Below are 20,000 nucleotides of genomic sequence, written 5' to 3'. Positions count from 1 at the left end.
ACCACCACAACCAACACCACCACCAACACGACATGACCTCTTACGAAGCTGCAGCCGGGGGAGGAGGAGGTGGAGGAGGACCTGAAGTGCCTGAGGAGAATGGCAGGCAGCAGCAGCAGCAGCAGCAGCATCCACCCGCAAAGCTGCACACCTGCGGGTTCTGCGGAGCCGTGTACCCGTCGTATCGGGAGCTGGTGGAGCACCGGGCCAGCCACGGGGGGTCCCGCCCTTACGAGTGCCACATGTGCGACAAGCGCTTCACCCAGAAGGCCCACCTCATCATCCATCGGCGGACGCACACAGGTAAGGGAAATTCTTGGGGAGGTGGGTGGGGGTGTACAGGTGTGCATGTGGGCGTGGATATGTGTGTTTGGGAACCATCCCAACGCCGACCGTCCTAAAACCCTCTTGGCCGAGAGAGTAGGGGGATGCAACTTGGGCAAAGACACCACAAAAATAAAATTCTAGCCTAGATAGTCGGGACAGCAGTTTCCTCCTCTGCTGTCCTGATGGTCATGGTCAAAAACGACTAACACACAGTGAAACGAGAGCCGCAGTGTTGGGGGGGGGGGGAAGGGGGGGGGCAGTAAGATGGGGGAGTAAGTAAGTGGGGGGGGGGGGGGTATATTGTCATTGTTTGATGTTGTTGTTTTTGGGTGGGGGGGATTTACATTGTGATTGGTGGTGTTTTATGTTTGTGCGTGCAATATCTTTACCATGTGTATGATGAATTTGATGCAAGTGTGTTAATGTGTACATGTATAATTTTGTGTTGTAAGCGCCGCGAGCTCCATGCCTGCGTTATTAGTAGTAGTAGTAGTACTAATAATAGTATTAGTAGTAGTTGTAGTATGTTGTTATTATAAGTAGTAGTAGCAGTTGTAGTAGTAGTAATACGTTATCATCATTATTAGAAGTAATAGTTGTAGTAGTAGAAGTAGCAGTAGTTGCAGCAGCAGCAGCAATAGCAGTAGTAGTAGCTGCTGCTGCTGCTGCTATTACTACTGCTGCTGCTACTGGTACTATCGTTATTCTTTCTCTTCTTCTTCTTGTTCCTTTTTTTTTTTTTTTTTTTTTTTTTTTAATCGTCTTCATCATCATCGTGTTTGGCAGGCGAAAAACCTTACTCCTGCCACATCTGCCACAAGCGCTTCGCCCAGACCTCGCACCTCAACAGCCACAAGCGCGTACACACGGGGGAGAAGCCGTTCTTCTGCTCCATCTGCAACATGGGCTTCTGCCGGAAACAGCGCCTGGAGGCCCACCTCCAGCAGCACGCCAAGGACGTGCAGCAGACCCTCAGGGCCGCCCAGGGCGCCCTGCCCCAGGACCTCCTCCAGCAGCAGGGTCTGTCCGCGCACGGCTCCCTACACCACCAGCAGCAGCAGCATCACCACCACCTGGGCTCTGAGGCAGCGAAAGATTTCCTCATGTCCATCGGGCTGGGCTCCGTGATGGAGGAGGAAGCAGGGGAGGGGGAGACAGGAACAACAACGACGAGGGGGGGCATGGTGGGGAGAGAAGACCTCTTGTCCTCCTCAGCAGCGTCCAAAGAAGGGTCCTCCTCCATCACCTCCACCTCCACTTCCACCTCCATCACCAGCACATCCTCCTCCCAGGCCGGGATGTCCGTCTTCCCTGGTTTCAGCATGGAGGGGGAAGGGGGGGAGGAGGAGGAGGAGGATGAAGCAGCAGACACCACCACCTCCACAGCGCACAACAACAGCGTCCACCACCATCCGGACAGTGACAGCAACAGACTGTCCAGGTCACCCACCCCTTCCTCCTCCTCCTCTGTTTCCCAGAGGCCCCCCACCCCCACCTCCAAAAGCCGCCGGAAGCCAGCGTTCGTCCGGAAGCTGGGGCAGGTGGAGAAGGAGGACGGGGGCAGGGAGGACCCTGGCTCCGCGGACAAGGCTGAGGACGCAGGCAGCATCAGCAGCAAGGCAGACCTGTCGGCCCACGCCGCGGCCGCCGTGAGGGCCATGATGTGCATGGCCACGGGCGGAGACTACCCCAGCGCCGAGGACCTCACCCACGACCTGATGGCCCTGGGCAGCGCCAGCCCCGGCAACAACAACACCTCCTCCTCTCTCCACACGGCCAGACCCCCACCTCCACTTTTCCCGGGAGCCGAGGCAGCGGCCTCAACGGCGACGCCCACCCCCCACCACCACCATCACAACCCCCACCACCCCAACCACCATGATCGTAGAAACTCCTCCCCCACCAACAGGGCCTCCTCTTACCACCACCACCACCACCACCAGGACCTCCCACCTCCTAAATCCAGCCGTGGCGGGCCCTACCCCCACACCCTCCCCCTTCCCTCCGGGGCCATGCTGTCCTCCCTGATCCGGACCAACAGCCGGGTGTCGCTGGTGGACTTCACGGCCGAGGACCTGCTGCGTCACCTCATGTCTCGCGACGACGTGTACCGCTGTGACTTCTGCCGGGTCGTCTTCCAGGACGCTGCCATGTACCACCTGCACCGCTCTGTGCACGACAAGATGGACGTCCGCTGCTGTAACCTGTGCGGCAAGCTGCTGGTCGACAAGTATGACTTCACCGCGCACCTCTTGTCGCAGCATAAGTGATGATGGGTGGTGATTGTAGTGTGTGAGTGTGTGTGTGTGTGTGTTGTTGGTGGTGGTGGTGGTGGTGGTGGTGGGGGCGGGGGGTGATGTGGTGGTGTGGAATTGGTGGGGTTGGTGTGTGTGTGTGTGTTTTGGGTGGGTGAGGGAGGTGACTTCACTGCGCACCTCTTGTCGCAGCGTAAGTGATGGGTGGTTGTGGTGGTGTGTGTGTGTGTGTGTGTGTGTGTGTGTGTGTGTAGTGGTGGTGGTGGTGGTAGTGAGGTGGGTGCGGTGGTGTGGGGATGGTGGGGTTGGTGTGGGTGAGGGAGGTGACTTCACCGCCTGCCTACCTCTTGTCGCAGCAATGCATGAACGATGGTTGTGGTTGTGGTGGTTGTTTGTGGTTGTTGGGATGTGTTGTTTTGGGTTGGGTGGGATATGATATGGGGGGTGGGTAGTGGTGGTGGTGGGGTGGGGGTTTGTGTGTGTGTGTGTGTGTGTTGGGTGGACTCTCCTTTTTTTTTTCCATGTGTGTGCGTGTGCATGTTTGTGTTTTGGGTGGGGGTGGAGTGGGGAGTGGCTTATGTGTGTGTTTGTGTTTGTTTGAGTGTGCATGTGTGTGTGTGTGTTTGGAGGGGAGTGCGAGGGGGGAGGGCGGGGGATGGCATGTGTGTGTGTGTATCATGATGTGTGTATGTATGTATGTAGATGGGACGTTCGCTGCTGCAAACCATTGCGGCAAGCTGCTGGTCGACAAGTATGACTTCACTGAGCACCTCTTGTTGCAGCATAAGTGATGATGGGTGGTGGTGATAGTGGTGTGTATGTGGGGGGTGTGGGTGTGGTGTGGGTGTGTGTGTATTTGTGCGTGTGTGTGTGTGTGCTTTGGGTGGATGGGTGGCTTGTGTATGTGTGAGACTGTGTGTGTGTGCGTTTGAGTGTACATGTGTGTGCTTGTGTGTGGGGAGGTGGCTTTTGTGTGAGCATGTGTATGTTTATGCGGATGGAGGGGGGCGGGAGGGTGGCTTGTGTGTGTGTGTGTGTGTGTGTTAGCGTGTGTGCAAATCATGATGTGTGTATGTATATATGGGTGTGCGCGTGCCAGCGTACGCACGCTCGCACATCGGATGAAACGAATAATTTTATTGCCCGAACTTTCCTTGTGCCAGACGATATCTGTGTGTGGTAGACTATATCTGGGAGCTTTATCCATATATATATATATATATATATATATATATATATATATATATATACACACACAACACACACACACACTTTATCCATATATATATACACACACACACAACACACACACACACACACACTTTATCCATATATATATACACACACACAACACACACACACACACACACACACACACACACACACACACACACACACACACACGAATAAGGAAACGTGTGCACACAGGTCCAGAGCGCACCTTTTCCGTCCCCCAAGCCCTGTTGGCATTGTTCACGTGAGGGCTGGTCGAAACTTTTAAGTTGTGAAAAACACCGTGCAATTTATTATATTATGTGTGTATGTGAGCGTGTGTGCATATCATGATGTATGTATGTATGTATGTGTGGGTGTGCGCATCCCCCTCACCCACCCACCCGAAAAGAAAATCAGCAACAAAAACAAAGCAAAATAACAACAACACACATTTACGGACGCACAAACACATACACGGACACATACACATGTGCACTCAACACACACACACACACCTGCGCGCGCATTCACATACACGCGCACGCACGCACACACACACGCACAAAAGTAAACACACACACACAGGCGCGCGCGCGTGCGCGCTTTAACTTTAAAAAAAAATTTTAATCTCAATCTTCTATATAATTATCTCTGTCTCTCTATACATCGCTACATTTCTCCGTGTCTGTGTGTGTGTGTGTCTCTCTCTCTCAAAAAAAGTCAATTAAAAAAAAATATATATATATATATATAGCATATATATTTCATATACAATATGTGATTGGATAAATTATCTGTGGCTGATGCTGTAGGTTGTGTTTATGATCATAGAGTTCCTAAAAGTTTGAGTATAGTATTCTCTTTACGTTTTCATTTTGCATGCATTTTGCGTATGTATACAGGTATGTACTCCATGCATCTTTTTTTTCTTTTTTTTTTTTTACTTATTATGTTCTGACTGACCTTATAGTTGACCGATTAATCAGTTGAAAATGACGATTGCGTGGTTTCACTAATTATTGACTAAATGAGTGATTGGTTGATTATGATTGTTCCGTTTGTGCGGTTACACTAATTGACCAGATGATTGATTGATTGATTGATATGATCGTTCAGTGTTGTGTAATCCCAGCTCCTGCAAAATATGAAGCAGCAGCGCACCAGTGTGTATGAAGCAACATGACTGAAAATGTGCAAGAAAAAAAAAAACCATAGCCAAATGTTGTTTGGAAACTGCTGTAAAGAATAAAGTATTTTGTATTGCCTTGCTGAAAACCAGGCCAGGACGAACTCTTGTGTTTGAACTGTGTGTGTGTTCAGTTGGCAGACTGGGGCTGGGCTAAAACTGATCTGTTTCGCTGTGCACTGGGTGTCACTTTCTCTGATTTCTGTCTGTCTCTCTCTCTCTGTCTGTCTGTCTGTCTGCTTGTCTATCTACCCAGTCAGTGTGTGTCTGTCACGACCTCTATCTCGATCTCTGTCTCCCCTTCTCTCTCTCTCTCTCTCTCTCATCTCTGTCTGTTTGTCTGTCTGTTTGTCTGCCTCCCCCCCTCTCTCTCTGTCTCCATCTCTCTGTGTCTCTCTTCCTCTCTCTGTCTCTCTCATTCTGTCTGTCTCTCTCCCTCTCTGTGTGCCAAGTGCGTGCTGCACACGAGACCTCGGTTTATAGTCTCATCCGAACACCAGAAGCAGAATCTCACGTACCCCTGAACAACACAGACTTGTGACCTTCATCGAACAAGATCCAAACTCTGAACAATTTGACCTCATAAGGACGACAGGTTGCAGGTCGTTAACTCTCCCCATACGAACGGCGAAAGAGACGACGCTAACAGCGTTTCACCCCAATTACCATCATCAAAATATTGCAAGCGGAAGGCTCTTATACTGAAGAGGTGAATGTTGACAAAGAATACCACAATTCTGACGACGGAAGCTAAAGGTTGGGTCATTCAGACACCCACTGGACATCCGAGGGGTCTGTCCGAGGGGTCTGTGTAGAGGAGAAGAGAGGACTGGCCGTACTGAGTGAGTTAAACTCAGCTATTCTTCATCGTTACACTATCTGTCTTTTCAAAATGCTAGTTGCAGCACAGTCTGATACCAGAAGGTCTCCGATTCGAATTCTGGCGAGCCATCAAAAGACGTACTGTGGGATTATCGGCCTTGGTCGAACGTCTTCTGCTTAGCGGAGTTACAAAAGAAGCTTCGTTCTCAAAATTTTATCGAAGACAGACTGGGATCACGTAGGCCTAACCATTGACACTAATATCTGAATTCTAAAGCCAGTCTAGTGTCTTTGGCCTAACTGAATGTTATCCACTGTTTTGTTTCACTGAATTTCGAAACCTGACATCACAGACTTCGATTTCTATGTAGCAGTCTCACACCTGTAAATGGATATCATATCTGAGTAGGCTATCAATACCAGTTTGTCATCGTCACGAAAATAAAAAGAAGGGAAAAAAAAGGAGTCATAAAAAAGGTCGGCCTCAACTGTATTCGATGGTCACAAAGAGACACGCCCGCCCGTTCCTCATCCGATTCGAGTGATTATGAGTGTGCTGTGCTGTACTATAATCTTTGTGAAAAATTATTTGATGTATATCACTCGTGATACGGGAATTGACAAATTATATGTATCTCAATCTCCAGTGATTCTTAACACAACCCGACTGAAGAACACGTCAGTTTACTGAAATCAATCATTTTTTTTATTTACTTACATTATTTATCTACATTGTTTTATTTACAATATGACACTTCTTAACTATTGCCCATCTTACCCATCTTCTCTCATTCACTTGCAACTTCAGTTCGTACAAGTTGTGGCGGGTTTGCCGGTATCTCCAACTGATCAGCCATCCCCCAAAAACAAAATCACGAATAAAGAAACAAATATATGAATGCATGAACAGATAGATAATAAACACGTTTTTAAAAAAATGTATGAATAAATGCATAAACAGATAAATAAATGAAAAATATGAAGCAACAAACACCCCCGCCCCCCTCTAACTCCCCCCCCAAAAAAAAAAAACAACAAAAAAACCCCCCAAAAACCCAACAACAACAAAGAAACAAAAAAACAAAAAAAACAACAAACAAAACAAAACAAAACAAACAAACAAAAAAAAAAAAAAAAAAAAAGACACCCCAATATTTTGTAATACTGATAAAAATTATCTGATTTTTTTTTAATGATGAAAAAAGAAAAACAACAACCAGACATCTTTATCTCGGTATTCAGTCAATTGTAATCCCATATTCGCTTGCGGTTCACTGGTGGCAGTCAGAGTTTCAAAGTTTGTTAAGTTCCCATTAACTCTTTTGGGTCATAGAGAAACAAGGAAACATGACAATAACAGGATGACGGCCACAGAGGAAGAGCGAAGATAATTTAAAAAGAAGAAACAAAAGGGGGGATAATACAAATGGGGAAAAAATAAAATGAAATAAAATAAAAGGCCAAATGTTATCATCAGTCTGATACAATGCAATAGTAATAGCGAAGACAAATGCACAGATCAGATCACAACTTAGATTTACAATACGTCTCTGTATATGACTAGTTGAGCCTGAACTGGGAACTGTTAGTTGGAGTGTAGCAATAACAATGACATGGTGTAACAAAATAAAATACACAATAATTTGTTATTTTAGCATCAATTTGCCAGTAGTGCTGGAATTGGTTTGACATATACAGGAGAGAGAAAAAGGCATATAAAAAATATAATAATGCAATTACAAATGGGTATGTACGGGATGCAGTGTCAAGATGAACACATGTCATTGTTCTATTTCCTATTCAACAACTACAGTCAAGGCATAAGTGGTAAAGAATCCAGACAGAAACTGGCTCCTAACGAAACACATTAAAACCTTCTTTAATGGATTTAGCAAAATTTACCAACTTTTTCTTACTACTAATAGACATTAATGTTGTATACTTGTGGAAGGTGGGGCGTGTTCTGTAATACTTAAGTCATTCGTGAAATACCAGTAGGGTACGCAACTGTGAAGAAACCTAGGGACGCCTGTCAACGCATTCGCTCCCTTAGCGGTTTCAAATTTTTTTTATTGGTCACCGCGCAGGTGCGAACATTCAGAGACATTTCCTGCCAAAATGGGGACGTTTGCGTCGCTGACATTCTTAGCTTTGCTACTTTTAGCCGTGTTTCACCATGGTAAGTGTGTTTTATCCAGCCATTCTTTTATTTTCTGCTCGTAGTGTTAATTAGGAAACAGGCGATTTCCCAGGTTTTGTTTCCAGGTGAGCTGTAACAGGTAATGTTTTAACGCACCTGTACTGACAGTCATTTCCGGGTTTCGTCTGTCACATTCTCACTGTGATTTGTAAACAGTAAAACAGTTGGCAGTTTTGAAATGCTTGGAGTTGAGGTATGAGGAGAGAAGAATATTTAAAATGAAAAATCATTAAATAATCTTTATTTTGTCTTGATTTTCGTTACATGCATGTCTTACGTTGATAAACTTGACAAATATTACATGTCATTGTCAGTTACCCACAAAATCGGTAACGACCCAGAAAACGATTGAGCCAAAGGGCAGCAGACTGACATTGTGACAAGTTAAAGTGTACTTGCCCAGAGTGGGCAAGACAGGATAATACATTATTTGTTCACATGAAAGAATGGGCATTAAAGAGGCGATGACTAAAAAAATTAATGGTTATGTTGACACGTCATGGAATCAGAACCTTTATTCACCCCAATACTTACAGTGTCCACGAGAAATGCTGACGGAAAAATGTGAGATCAACGCTCAGACACTAACATAAAAAAGTATTGCTTGAGTAACAGAGATACTGATATAAAATGAACTGTTGACTACTGAAGCTGGAACAGGCACCAACTGTTAATGCATTGTTATTATTATTGTTACTATTATTATTATTAATGGTTATTATTATTATATTATGGTAATTATGCAGCTTGTTTTGTCCTAAACAGTAAGTACTACTTCTTCCACTATGATTATAGAATTGTTTCTCTGTAATCTAGGAAATTAATCAGCAGTGCTTCAAGTCAATACATCAACATTGGTGGTATGGATATTGACTAGCCATCACCAGGTCATTAAGATCTGATAATAGATAATTCATCCTTTCCAAACTTTTTATTAGAACAATAGAAATACAACTCCTACACCCCTTCACTGTTTCAGATACTGAGGTACTGCTTTCTTCTATTATATTTATAAGAATGTAATTTTGTGTGTGTGTGTGTGTGTGTGTGTCACTGTGTGTGACTAATATTCAGTCTTTACACTATGTAGAGCCATCCAGGTCATGATTATAGATTAGTTGTGGCATGTGGTGACCTACCCAAACTCTCTTCATCAGACATGTATCATACATATTCACACATGGCAAATGATCATAGTTCACATACACGTTAGTTCAAAATTCATAACAAAAATTGTTGAATATTTTATGACAGTTAGTTCAAATTCATGACATAATATGTCAAGTATTTTATGAACATTCAAAACTGTCAAAGTATTCACAAACAAGTAGGCAGCAACCCACATCAGGACTGTTAACAAGTTTATACTCCTGCTTGCTGTTCTCACTACTCTCTGCTTTACCAGCCAATATCAACTTGCTGGTGATCCGTGACAAAGAATGTTAGTCATAGTGCATGCTGTGTGTTTCTGTTTTTAACTGTAAGTTATATCACACTGAAATCTCATCTCACAGCTGGATTATCATGGAGTCTTTAACATGCATAATTTTCTTCTTTCAAATTTAGTAAGAAAATTATATCATTATTAACTCTACAGTAGCTCACTCACAACTTACCGCTGATTCAGTCCAGGCAGCAGAAATCCGGAGCCCATACATATAAAATCTATAAACTTAAGTGTCATTTTTATAAGAATATCCATGATTAATATCATAATCTGCTGGCTCATTTCACAGTCTTTACCGTTGACAGCAGAAAGCAGTAGCCAACATCTGGTAGGTTATTATTATGATTAATCTTAAGCATCAAAGTAATAACAAATACAGCAAAATTCACATTGCAATTACTAAACATTGAACAAGGAGTAACTTTCAGACTAGCTAGACATATTTCAATGCATTAAGCCCACAGTTTCCAAAGACAGTGAATTAAAAAAAAGAAGAAAGAAAGAAAAACTCACATGCATCGCTGTCACACTCACAGTTGACACAACTACACTAGTTTGCAGGTATGCATGTACAGCGATACACGTTTGTACATGTATGCACACATGCAACACAAAACGCACACACAAATGTGCTTACACACATGCACACATACAGTGGCAAATACTCACAGTCACACACACACTTAAACATACCTGGGCTGACAAAAACAAAAAAACAAAACAAGAAAAAAACAACAGTCAGAAAGGAAACCACTATGAAAGCTGGAAATATCATATCCCCAGTTAAAAGTAACTCCAGAAGTAGAACAGTTGGATTCAGTCAAAATTACTTTGTGTCCATAGTTTCTGGTGGACCTTCACATCCCTGTATCATTCAAATATTGTACATTTTATATCAAATTTTGGGCCATGCTTTTATTTTTTCAAAGTTATGTTTTGGAAAAGAAAGTAATTTTCATGTATAAAAAAAATTGGGAGAACATTTATTGATTTAATCAGTTCATATTTGGGTACAGCAACTGTAAATTGCTTTTCCATTTTCGCTTTCCGGGCAAATAAGCGAATAACTTTTGGATCCCGTTGATTTAGGAAAGAAAAAAGACTATAATTTTTGCATCAGTGATGGTTTGTTGTAGTCATTTGCATACTTGTTTCATTGCATGATTTTTTTTTGTTTTTGTTTTGCTTTTTTTTAAAGTTACAGTCAGAAATTATCAGAACAAGCAGGTACTGAAATTCAGATATATTTTCCCAAACTCAGTTAGTAAATGAACAAACTCTTAAGTTAATTGATGAATGAATTATTGAAATATTGATGATATATAGAATGCAGTGAAAAATGCCCATTGTTTTGTATATGGATATGTTAATATATATATATATATATATATATATTTATTTTTTTTATTTGATGTAAATGTTTGTGTGGTGTGGATTTGAAAAGGAGGGCAGGATAGAATAAGAAAGTTATAAATCATGTTGAAAAAAACAAAAACAGCAAACAACAACAACAGATGTTATTCACTTATTGTTCTTATCTTTCTGTCAAAACTGAATATCACATTGTGACAATAAAATTCAAAACACGTTTGACAAGCTGATCGACTGAAACTCTGAAAGTAAGTTTGATGATGTTGAAACCAGTTTGACAAAACAATTGATCAGTTGAAAGTAAGTTCAATGATTTTTTTCCCCCTCTTCTTTATTTTTTTATTTATTTTTTTTAATTTTTTTATTTTTTATATCTATTTCTGTTTTTTTCTCAAGGCCTGACCAAGTGTGTTGAGTTATGCTGCTGGTCAGGCATCTGCTCAGAAGATGTGGTGTAGCGTATATGGATTTGTCCAAACGCAGTGACGCCTTCTTGTGGAACTGAACTGAAGTCAGTGATGATGTGACAAATAAATGGTTGAAAATTTGCTGTGTGTACAGGGGAGGGAATCATGTGTCATCGCTGTTACTCAGCCATGGGCGGCTGCAGCGACCATGTCGTGTGGCGCATGTACCCTTGGCGAGAGTGCGGTGATGAGTTCTGCGTCAAGGTCATCGAGAAAGTGCCTGGTGAGTAGATGTAGGGATGTTATGCATGTGTGTGTGTGTGTGTGTGTGTGTGTGTTTGCTGTCCCATTCAAAGACCTGGGCATCGACATCAACATATGGGAGACACTTGCACTGGACTGTCCAGCTTGGCGCAGCAAGATCACCACAGGAGCCTGTGCAGCTGAAGTCAGCACATCACCGATGTAGGAAGCGTGCTGTGCGCAAGGCCCGAGCAGCATCCACTACCACGACAGCACCCACTCACTTGTGTCCCACATGTGGGTGAGCCTTCAGGGCTTCATCAGTCACCTCCAGACCCATGGCCTCCGATCTTCCATATGATATTTGAAGCCATGGTCATCTTCGAATCGGGACGAATATCAATGCTGTCCAATTGATTGCAATATTCCAGTGGTGTAAATCCTATGTCACCCATCCCAAGTTGCCCATACACAGCCACACCCAGGTTTGTCCACTGCATTCCCAGTGCCAGCAGTTCACAGGAGCCATCAGTGTGTTTGTAAAGCACTTAGAGCTTGGTCTCCAACCGAGGATAGGCGCTATATAAGTGACCATAGCGTATTATATTAATATATATCTTTGGTCATCAGGAGGCCACACACAAGAGAACCTGCACTGCTGCTGAGTAATTTTGGTGGTGTTGAATAGTACCTGTTTTTATCCAACATACCCTGGACACCAATACTGCTATAGTACTAAGCCCCCTGTTGACAATAATAATTGTGGAGGCAGACTGAGTAGGGGTGTTGAAAATCATTGTTAAAATGTCACATGTCAAACAAATGTTTTTGTCCTAGCTTTCCTATGGGTGGTATTAAAAATATTAGCACCTATGAGTTTCAGTATTGTTGTTGCACTTGCAGTAATATTTTGAAATTCATTTTAAGTTCACTCTGGATCTCTTCTGTAGTTTCGGCCACAGCTGCTCTTTCAATCTTTGTTACTTATAAAGTTATAATGGTTGGTTTTCAAAATTAATTCAGTTCATCACTTTGTGCCTCTTTTTTTTTATATATAGTTTTTTTTCTGTACAGTATGAATTCTCACGACAAAACGGTTTTGTTTTAATTGTTTTAAACACTTTGATACTCTTGCTAATTTGTGCTTGTTAATTAAGATGAAGACAAATATATGATAACCTTGATGGCAAAATGCGTAATCATTTGAGAGGAAGTGACTGGAGCATCTCAGTATTAAGATTCAGACTTCAAATTTCATTTGTCAGTGATGTTTATTTTGATACTCAAGATTTTCATAACTAGATTCATGCCAATGCAGTAGAGTCCACTTAACACAAGTACTCATAGCCTTATTTACTCAAGAAAATTTCACATTTCAACCAACCAGCATTAAAATTTTTTTTGTATTTTGTTGTTGTTGTTTTTTTCTTTTGATAACACACTTGTTTTTCAGCACAAGCAGGTTTCTCTCATTCTTTGAAATTGATGTGTAACCAACTCTTTAATAAATTTGGTTAAAAGAATCTGTGACCCCCGGAAACAGAGTATGGCTGCCTAGATGTCAGGTTGAAAACGGTCATGGACGTAAAAGCTGACTCATGTACATACAAGTGAATGTGGGAGTTGCAAACCCAAGAACAAAGAAGAAGAAGAATCTGTGAAGTTGCAGCCCGCAAACACAAGAGTTAGTTGTAAAGTTTGTGCATCTGCAGTCATGCTTCATTCAGACATGGTTTCATCCTCAGGTCTGCATTCCTGTGTCAAGTTCTCAAGCAATAGCACAGCAAGATAGTACAGCAAGTTCTCAAGCAATAGCGCAGCAAGATAGCACAGCAAGTTCTCAAGCAATAGCACACCAAGTTCTAAAGCAATAGCACAGCAATTTCTGAAGCAATAGCACAGCAAGATAGCACAGCAAGTTCTCAAGCAATAGCACAGCAAGATAGCACAGCAAGATAGCACAGCAAGTTCTTAAGCAATAGCACAGCAAGATAGCACAGCAAGTTCTCAAGCAATAGCACAGCAAGATAGCACAGCAAGATAGCACAGCAAGTTCTTAAGCAATAGCACAGCAGGTTCTCAAGCAATAGCACAGCAAGATAGCACAGCAAGTTCTCAAGCAACAGCACAGCAAGATAGCACAGCAAGTTCTTAAGCAATAGCACAGCAAGTTCTAAAGCAATAGCACAGCAAGTTCTCAAGCAGTAGCACAGCATGAAATGTCTTGCTCACCTTATACTAATCATTGCCCACCTGTATGTGTTGGGTGGAACTAGGTGAGGAGCCCCGCTACCTGAGGGAATGCGAACACAACCTTCAGAAGTCCGCCCGTCACCGACTGCGCATGCCGGTGCTGCGTCGCCATGGTTACTGCCTGCCTGCCCGGAAGAACGACCCCCACAACCCCCTGGACCTGACGGACAGTCGCTTCACCTACTGCTTCTGCAACGACTGGAACGGCTGCAACACTGCTGCACACCGCCGCGCTTCCCTCCCTTTGCTGGGGCTGCTGTCTGGTGTTGTCTCCCTTGCGCTGTGGAGGTTGTTGTGAAGGGGGAGGAGGGTGTGGGTGTGTGTGTGTGTGTGACTGTGACACTGGTTGTGTGCGTGTCTGGGAGAAAATTTGCTGAATAGAATTGGGGTGGGGTTTGGGGGAGAAAAAAAATGAGTCTGTCCTCCTGTTTGGTGATTGTGTTTTTGGATTCTTTGTAACTATGCAGGACATAGCATGTAATTCAGGATGGATGTAGGTATGAAAATTGGATTGTTTGATAATGATTATATTCTGTAAGATATTTCCTACTCCTCCCCTTTACCCCTGAAGAATCTGCTTTATATGAATATGATTATTAAACACACAAATTTTAATAAATCCTTGCAATAATCTGTTATGAAATGAAAGTAGGTGTCATGATGCACAGTTATGTATTCAGATATTGACATCAGTAAGTTCACAAACTTTGACACTGTCACATCATGTACTGATTCTGCGTGGACTAGAAATGACGTGTGTGGGAGATGGTATCAGCTGATGCCCCCACAGCACTGGAGATTCAAGTTCGTTCGTTTATTTGTTTAAAGTCTGTTCATCTAAGATGATGATATTAGACTGAAAATAAATGATATCATTATCATTTGGATTATTATCATTTCTATCACAAATGATGATTGTTATTATTAATTAGAAATCGACATTTCTGTATATTCGAATGAAAAGGGGGGCGGTGGAGGGGAGGGGGTGTGGTGACCGTGGGTGTGGGGGCAAGGGCAGGGGACTGAAAAAAGGAAGAGACAGACAGACAGACAAACACAGAGAGAGAGAAAACAGAATGTGGAAAAGATAGAGTACAAAATCTAAAATGGAGAGGGTGAGTGTCAGTGATTGGAGAAAGAAAAAACATAATATTGGAAGGAGATTCAAGGAGGTGTATTCAGTTGAAGACCATGCCCCCACGTGCACTGGAGAGAGAAATGGAAATAAGGGTTTGCAGTTTGTGTGGGTTTCTGGCACATGAATATTGAATTTCAGTCACCTCCCCTTTCCCTTAAGAGGCGCCATAATCATTAACATGCACGCATTCAGCTCTTTGTCTCACGTATTCATTCCCACATACACACTCAGCTTTGGATATAACTCTTTTTTTCTTGTTCAAAATGCTGATGCCTTTTTTTCCCCCCTGTCCCTTAAATGATCAACTTGTATATTCAGCAGAGGCAGAAATTTGAATGAAACTGTCTGCAGATCAGAATTGGTCCTTGCCTTAGCGAGAATGTTTAAGCTCCCCAGTAAAGGAAACATACATGCAGCTGACCTGTGACATTTCGTTTTTTTTGGGGGAAGTGAAACAACGCTGTTTTCACTTGCACTCCAAAAATAGTGTTAACTTGTCCCCCCACGCCCCCACCCCCTGCCCCCTCCCAACCATCCACCAGCCATCCTACCCCCTATCCTCCAGACACAACTGAAGTTTTCATCTTCAGCGTTTGGATGCTGCAACTCTTAACATTCACTCATATGCACAAGTGGGCTTTTACGCCACATAGGCAGCCATACTACGTTTTCAGGGAGAGTCTTTTTTTTTTTTTTTTTTTAATTCGTCTAATTTTCCTTGGCTATCCTTTGGTTTAATTAATCGAATGGCTTCCACATTAGTTTGAACTCTTGACAGAATGTTGTTGTTTTTTTTTCTTTCTTTTTAGTGGTGTAGGTTTCAGCATAAAACTCAGGTGCCTTGGCCATTCTTTGTAATACAAGAGATGATTTGTCAGTCTGTGTACAGCAGGCAGCTGCCTAAGAAAATTGAAATGTACATAAATTATATATATACTGGAGCGTGTACATGTATCATGTTCGCTTTTTTTTCTTTTTCTTTTTTTATAACGGATTTTTATCATTTGTTCATATTCATGTTTTTGTATTAACAGTAATAACACTGAAGAAAATTAACTTGCACTTTTTGTGTGCGTGTGTTTGTTTTTTTTCCTGTATTTTTTTCTTATTATTGATTCTTTTGTCTCCTGTCCTCAAGGCTATGTACAGAAGTCCCAGCTTCAATCTGTTAATGTATCTCTGTTCCATTTTTCTCATGAATCTTTGTAATTGTTGACACACACAAAAAAAAGATTTGCATTTTAGTTAATGCTCTGCTTGTGTGTGTGTGTGTGTGTGTGTGAGAAATAGAGAGATTGCTATGCTACATATTTTTGATGGAGACAGTGCTTTGATTTTTTTTTTTTTTTTTTTTTTTTTTTTTTTTTTTTTTTTTTTTTGCGAATCATCGTGAGTTGATATGTTACACATTTTAAATGGAGGTATTGCTTTGAGTTTCATACATTTTTTTTCAGTCATTGTCTGAACAGTGATTTGGACACATATTTTTTTAGCCAGTCATTTTCTTAACACAGTGAATTGGAGGTATAAGTATGTAAGAGTAGCAAGATTGAATGAACTTCAGTTAATTAATTAAGCTTTTTTTTTTTAATTAAAAAATCAAATGAAAATTTTTCTATTTACCTTGATCCTATTCATTCATCCACCACCATTTGTAATATCCCATTCCACCACTGTCTGTGAATATGTCATATAGTATCTACTAATAGTACTATGTATATGTTGTTGGGTTTTTTTAAACTCTAATGCTGGAACTACATTCAAAGTGTGTAAATCTTATTTTTCACCACAACTTCAGCAAAAGAAGTTTCTCTCTCTTTCTCTCTCTCTCTTCTCTCCCTGTTAAAAACTATTACATTTGTGGGAAATTATTGAGATCAACATGATTATGACTGGTGCATTAGACATAACATTTCTAATTGAAAGCAAGTCTTTTATTTCATCAAATTCATGATATGAAACAAAAACACCAAATGCTCTGTTGTTTTTTGATGAACAGATCAGAGACGGTCCATGATAAGTATTTTTTTAATTAAGCAGACATAATTTCTCTATGGACAAAATTATTAAGTGCCATTCCTAGTTTCAATCATTACAACTATAAAATAAGACTCAGAGAATATATTGCAGGTATGTGATCTGCTTTACGACTCAGTCTGAAGTCAGCACTGAGTCCTTGAAAATAAAAATGCAAACAAAAGTCCGATTGAACACTCCTTGAGCACTCTTTTAGGTGCATCTTTATTTTCGAGTCAAGTCAGCTTAACTTTATTACCTCTCAAAAAAAAATTAACATGTGGTGAATGGTGTTGCTCATGCTCACAATACGTGCATGATAATTTTCTTCAAAGAAAGAAGTTATGATCTTTAAAAAAAAAAAAAAGAATTTCAATGCTTTGTGTCTTTGAAAAAAGAATGAAAAAAAAATTAGACATATGAATCCTTATCTAAAGCCTATGTTGAAAAACTTGACTCTTGTGAAGCTGTTACATACTGCTCCCGTTTTTAAAAAAATATCAAGATTTTTTAAAAATTCATTCTTTTTCTCTCACTTTTCTTTTTTAATATATATATATATATATATTTTTTTTTTTTTTTTTTTTTTTTTTTTTTTTAAAGCTGTATCAGTATCACAGTTTGGTCACATTTTTTTCTTCTTTTTTTTCTCCAGACTCAATGGAATTTCTACAAATGCCATTGTTATTGTATATTTGTAACATGATGTAGATCTCTAGAAGAAATGAAATTGAATTTATGTTGATGTTTAAATAATTTGCATTTCTTAAGAAAACATATCAACTCTTGTGAGTCTTTTGTCATGAAAATCTTGAGCAAGTTTTTGTCAATATAAGAACATATCAGTAAATCTTGTTCTCTGGCTGTTTGGTTAGTAACTTTTTGGCATTTTAAGTACATATCAGCAAATGTGACTTGTCTTTTGAAAGTACTGAGTGATCAGTTCCAGTTTCTATTACTTACATTCCATTTTTATGGTATGTGCATATTTTATGAATAAAGGCCTTTGCTTAAGATTATTATTTTTGTGTGTGCAGTTATTTGTGTTTGCATGTGCATGTTTATGCTGCCCTCTCTTTGAACACATAGCCCTTGGTCAAAATGTGAAGCCACATAAACAGTTATACGGTGGACTGTTCTCTGAAATCAGTGTATTTTCAAGACATTTAAAGAGATTGAAAGGGGAGGGTGGAAAAGGTTTTGGGTGAAAGTGGAAGCCATGGTCATATTTTGTATTTGAGTTATGCTATTCAGGGTTTAGGTTTCGTGTTGGGTCATTACTCCCCCACTAAATTTATTTTTCATTTACACATGTATGCATGTGTGTGTGTGTGTGTGCATGTGTGTGTGCGTGTGCGTGTTTCTTGCTGTTATTGTTTTAGTCATGTGGTGAGTATGCATTTACTTTTTTTTTTTTTTTTGCCCTCCTTTTTTCCCCCCATGTATACCCTGAACTAATTTGTAGATTTCCTTTACGAGGGTAGATAAAACAGGCCAGTAAGAGCTTGTTCCTTTCCCCTTGAACAAAAACAACAACAGCAAAAAAAGAAGAAGAAAAAACAACATGCAAACTAATAAAACACACTTCAGATTTCCATCCCCCCTTTCTGTTTCATTTACTCCCACCCCCTTCTCCCTCTGTCTCTTGTCTCACCCTAGTTGGAAATTACCCCTTCAAACCTATTTAAAATGAGATGGTGGTCGTTCTGGACGGGCCTTTACAGCCCCATCCCGACACCACACCCCACATCCTCCTTTACAATTTCACGTAAGCAGTGGGGGCTGGGGGGGGTCCTACTTTAACAGCCTGTATTGAAGCTCCTCCTCGCTGCACTGTGGCGAAAGTAAAGCAAGCTTACATGGATAACAGGATCTTTAACGTGCGTATTTGATCTACGTGCGGTGTATACTCGGAAGGGGTTCAGGCACTAGCAGGTCTGCACATATGTTGACCTGTTTGAAAAATCTCCACCCTTTACCGACCAGGCGCCGTTACCGAGATTCGAACTCGGGGACTCTCAGACTGAATGTCCAACGCTTTAACCACGCGGCTACTGCTTCCAAGAAACATATGCCTCTGTGCCAACGCCGGTAAGATCCAAAGCAAATGCAGTAAGGTAAGTAAAAACAAAGTAAAAAAAAAAACCCCATCAACTTGTTTGAAACTGAATGAATAAACATGATCGCGTAACTCGGTTTTTGAAGAAAACTTTGTTACTTACAGATGTAGTAGGTTTAAATGTACGTAGTTGCTAGTACAATCCTTTGTGTGTGTGTGCGTGTTCTTTGCTTTTTGTTGACACAGGCATACAAACTTTTCTGACAGAGCAGGATGTAGAAATACAATGCAAAGACTCCCCCCCACCCCCACCCCCAACGTCCCCCCCAACTCACGCCACAACAACGGCCTTTTTGAGCTTGAAATCGGATTGCTACGAGGAACACTTTTCCTGTTTTCTATTCCGGTTCCTGTAGATGTAGGCTACAGCTTTCCCGCGGCCGTGTGTCCTTGGCTTCAAGTTGTTCATGGACCTCTCAGCTATACTGCCGCGTCTTTTCAAGAGGCCTGTCATAATTCATCATCGTAACTCTATAATTTTTTTTTTTTTTCGATGTGAATTATTGTGCGCGCTCTATAGCTGTCGCCATAATGGGACGTGGAGCGGTCTGTGAAATACAATCCTGATCACAACACGCACACAGACAGTCACACACACACATACAGACGCACACACAAACACACAAACAGAAGCGCGCCCGCGCGCCGGCGCATTCTTCCGCATGCATACACACACTCACTACACACACTCGCGCATGCGAACATACGGACACAGCCGCGTGAGCATACACACTGAATTAGGCTTGCACACGCATATTGCACATGATTACGTTCAGCCTCATAATGGCTGTATCTGTCTCTCGGTCTGTCTGCTGTCGGTCTGTTTGTCTGCCTCTCTCTCTCTCACACACACACACACACACACACACACACACCACACACACACACACACATACACGCACACGACCACAGACACACAACCACACACACGCACGCACACACACACAACCACATACACACACAACCACACATACGCACCCACTCCCCCCCACAAAAACACA

The 20,000-nt window shown here is 41.8% G+C and overlaps 2 protein-coding genes across 2 annotated transcripts in view; both read left to right on the top strand.

Annotated features, from left to right (window-relative positions):
• The window catches only part of LOC143301320 (uncharacterized), a 6,225-nt gene extending 3,418 nt beyond the window's left edge, over positions 1-2,807 (top strand). Inside the window, exons 2-3 of the mRNA XM_076615527.1 lie at positions 1-303; positions 1,114-2,807. The exon at positions 1-303 is cut by the window's left edge and continues 136 nt beyond it. Of these exons, the coding sequence (XP_076471642.1) occupies positions 1-303; positions 1,114-2,597 (1,787 nt within the window). The 3' untranslated portion in view covers positions 2,598-2,807. The remainder of the gene's footprint in view (positions 304-1,113) is intronic.
• Positions 2,808-7,890: 5,083 nt separating this feature from the next.
• LOC143301340 (uncharacterized) lies at positions 7,891-17,250 on the top strand. Its single transcript, XM_076615556.1, has 3 exons — positions 7,891-7,984; positions 11,385-11,513; positions 13,750-17,250. Exons 1-3 carry the CDS (start codon positions 7,924-7,926, stop codon positions 14,022-14,024), a joined length of 465 nt encoding a protein of 154 aa, XP_076471671.1. The 5' UTR covers positions 7,891-7,923; the 3' UTR covers positions 14,025-17,250.
• Positions 17,251-20,000: the final 2,750 nt, after the last annotated feature.

Source organism: Babylonia areolata, chromosome 27 (genome assembly GCF_041734735.1).
Source record: "Babylonia areolata isolate BAREFJ2019XMU chromosome 27, ASM4173473v1, whole genome shotgun sequence".
Classification (NCBI taxonomy): domain Eukaryota; kingdom Metazoa; phylum Mollusca; class Gastropoda; order Neogastropoda; family Buccinidae; genus Babylonia; species Babylonia areolata.
Note: the sequence above shows the minus strand (reverse complement) of the source record. Positions and strands in the feature narration are given on the sequence as shown.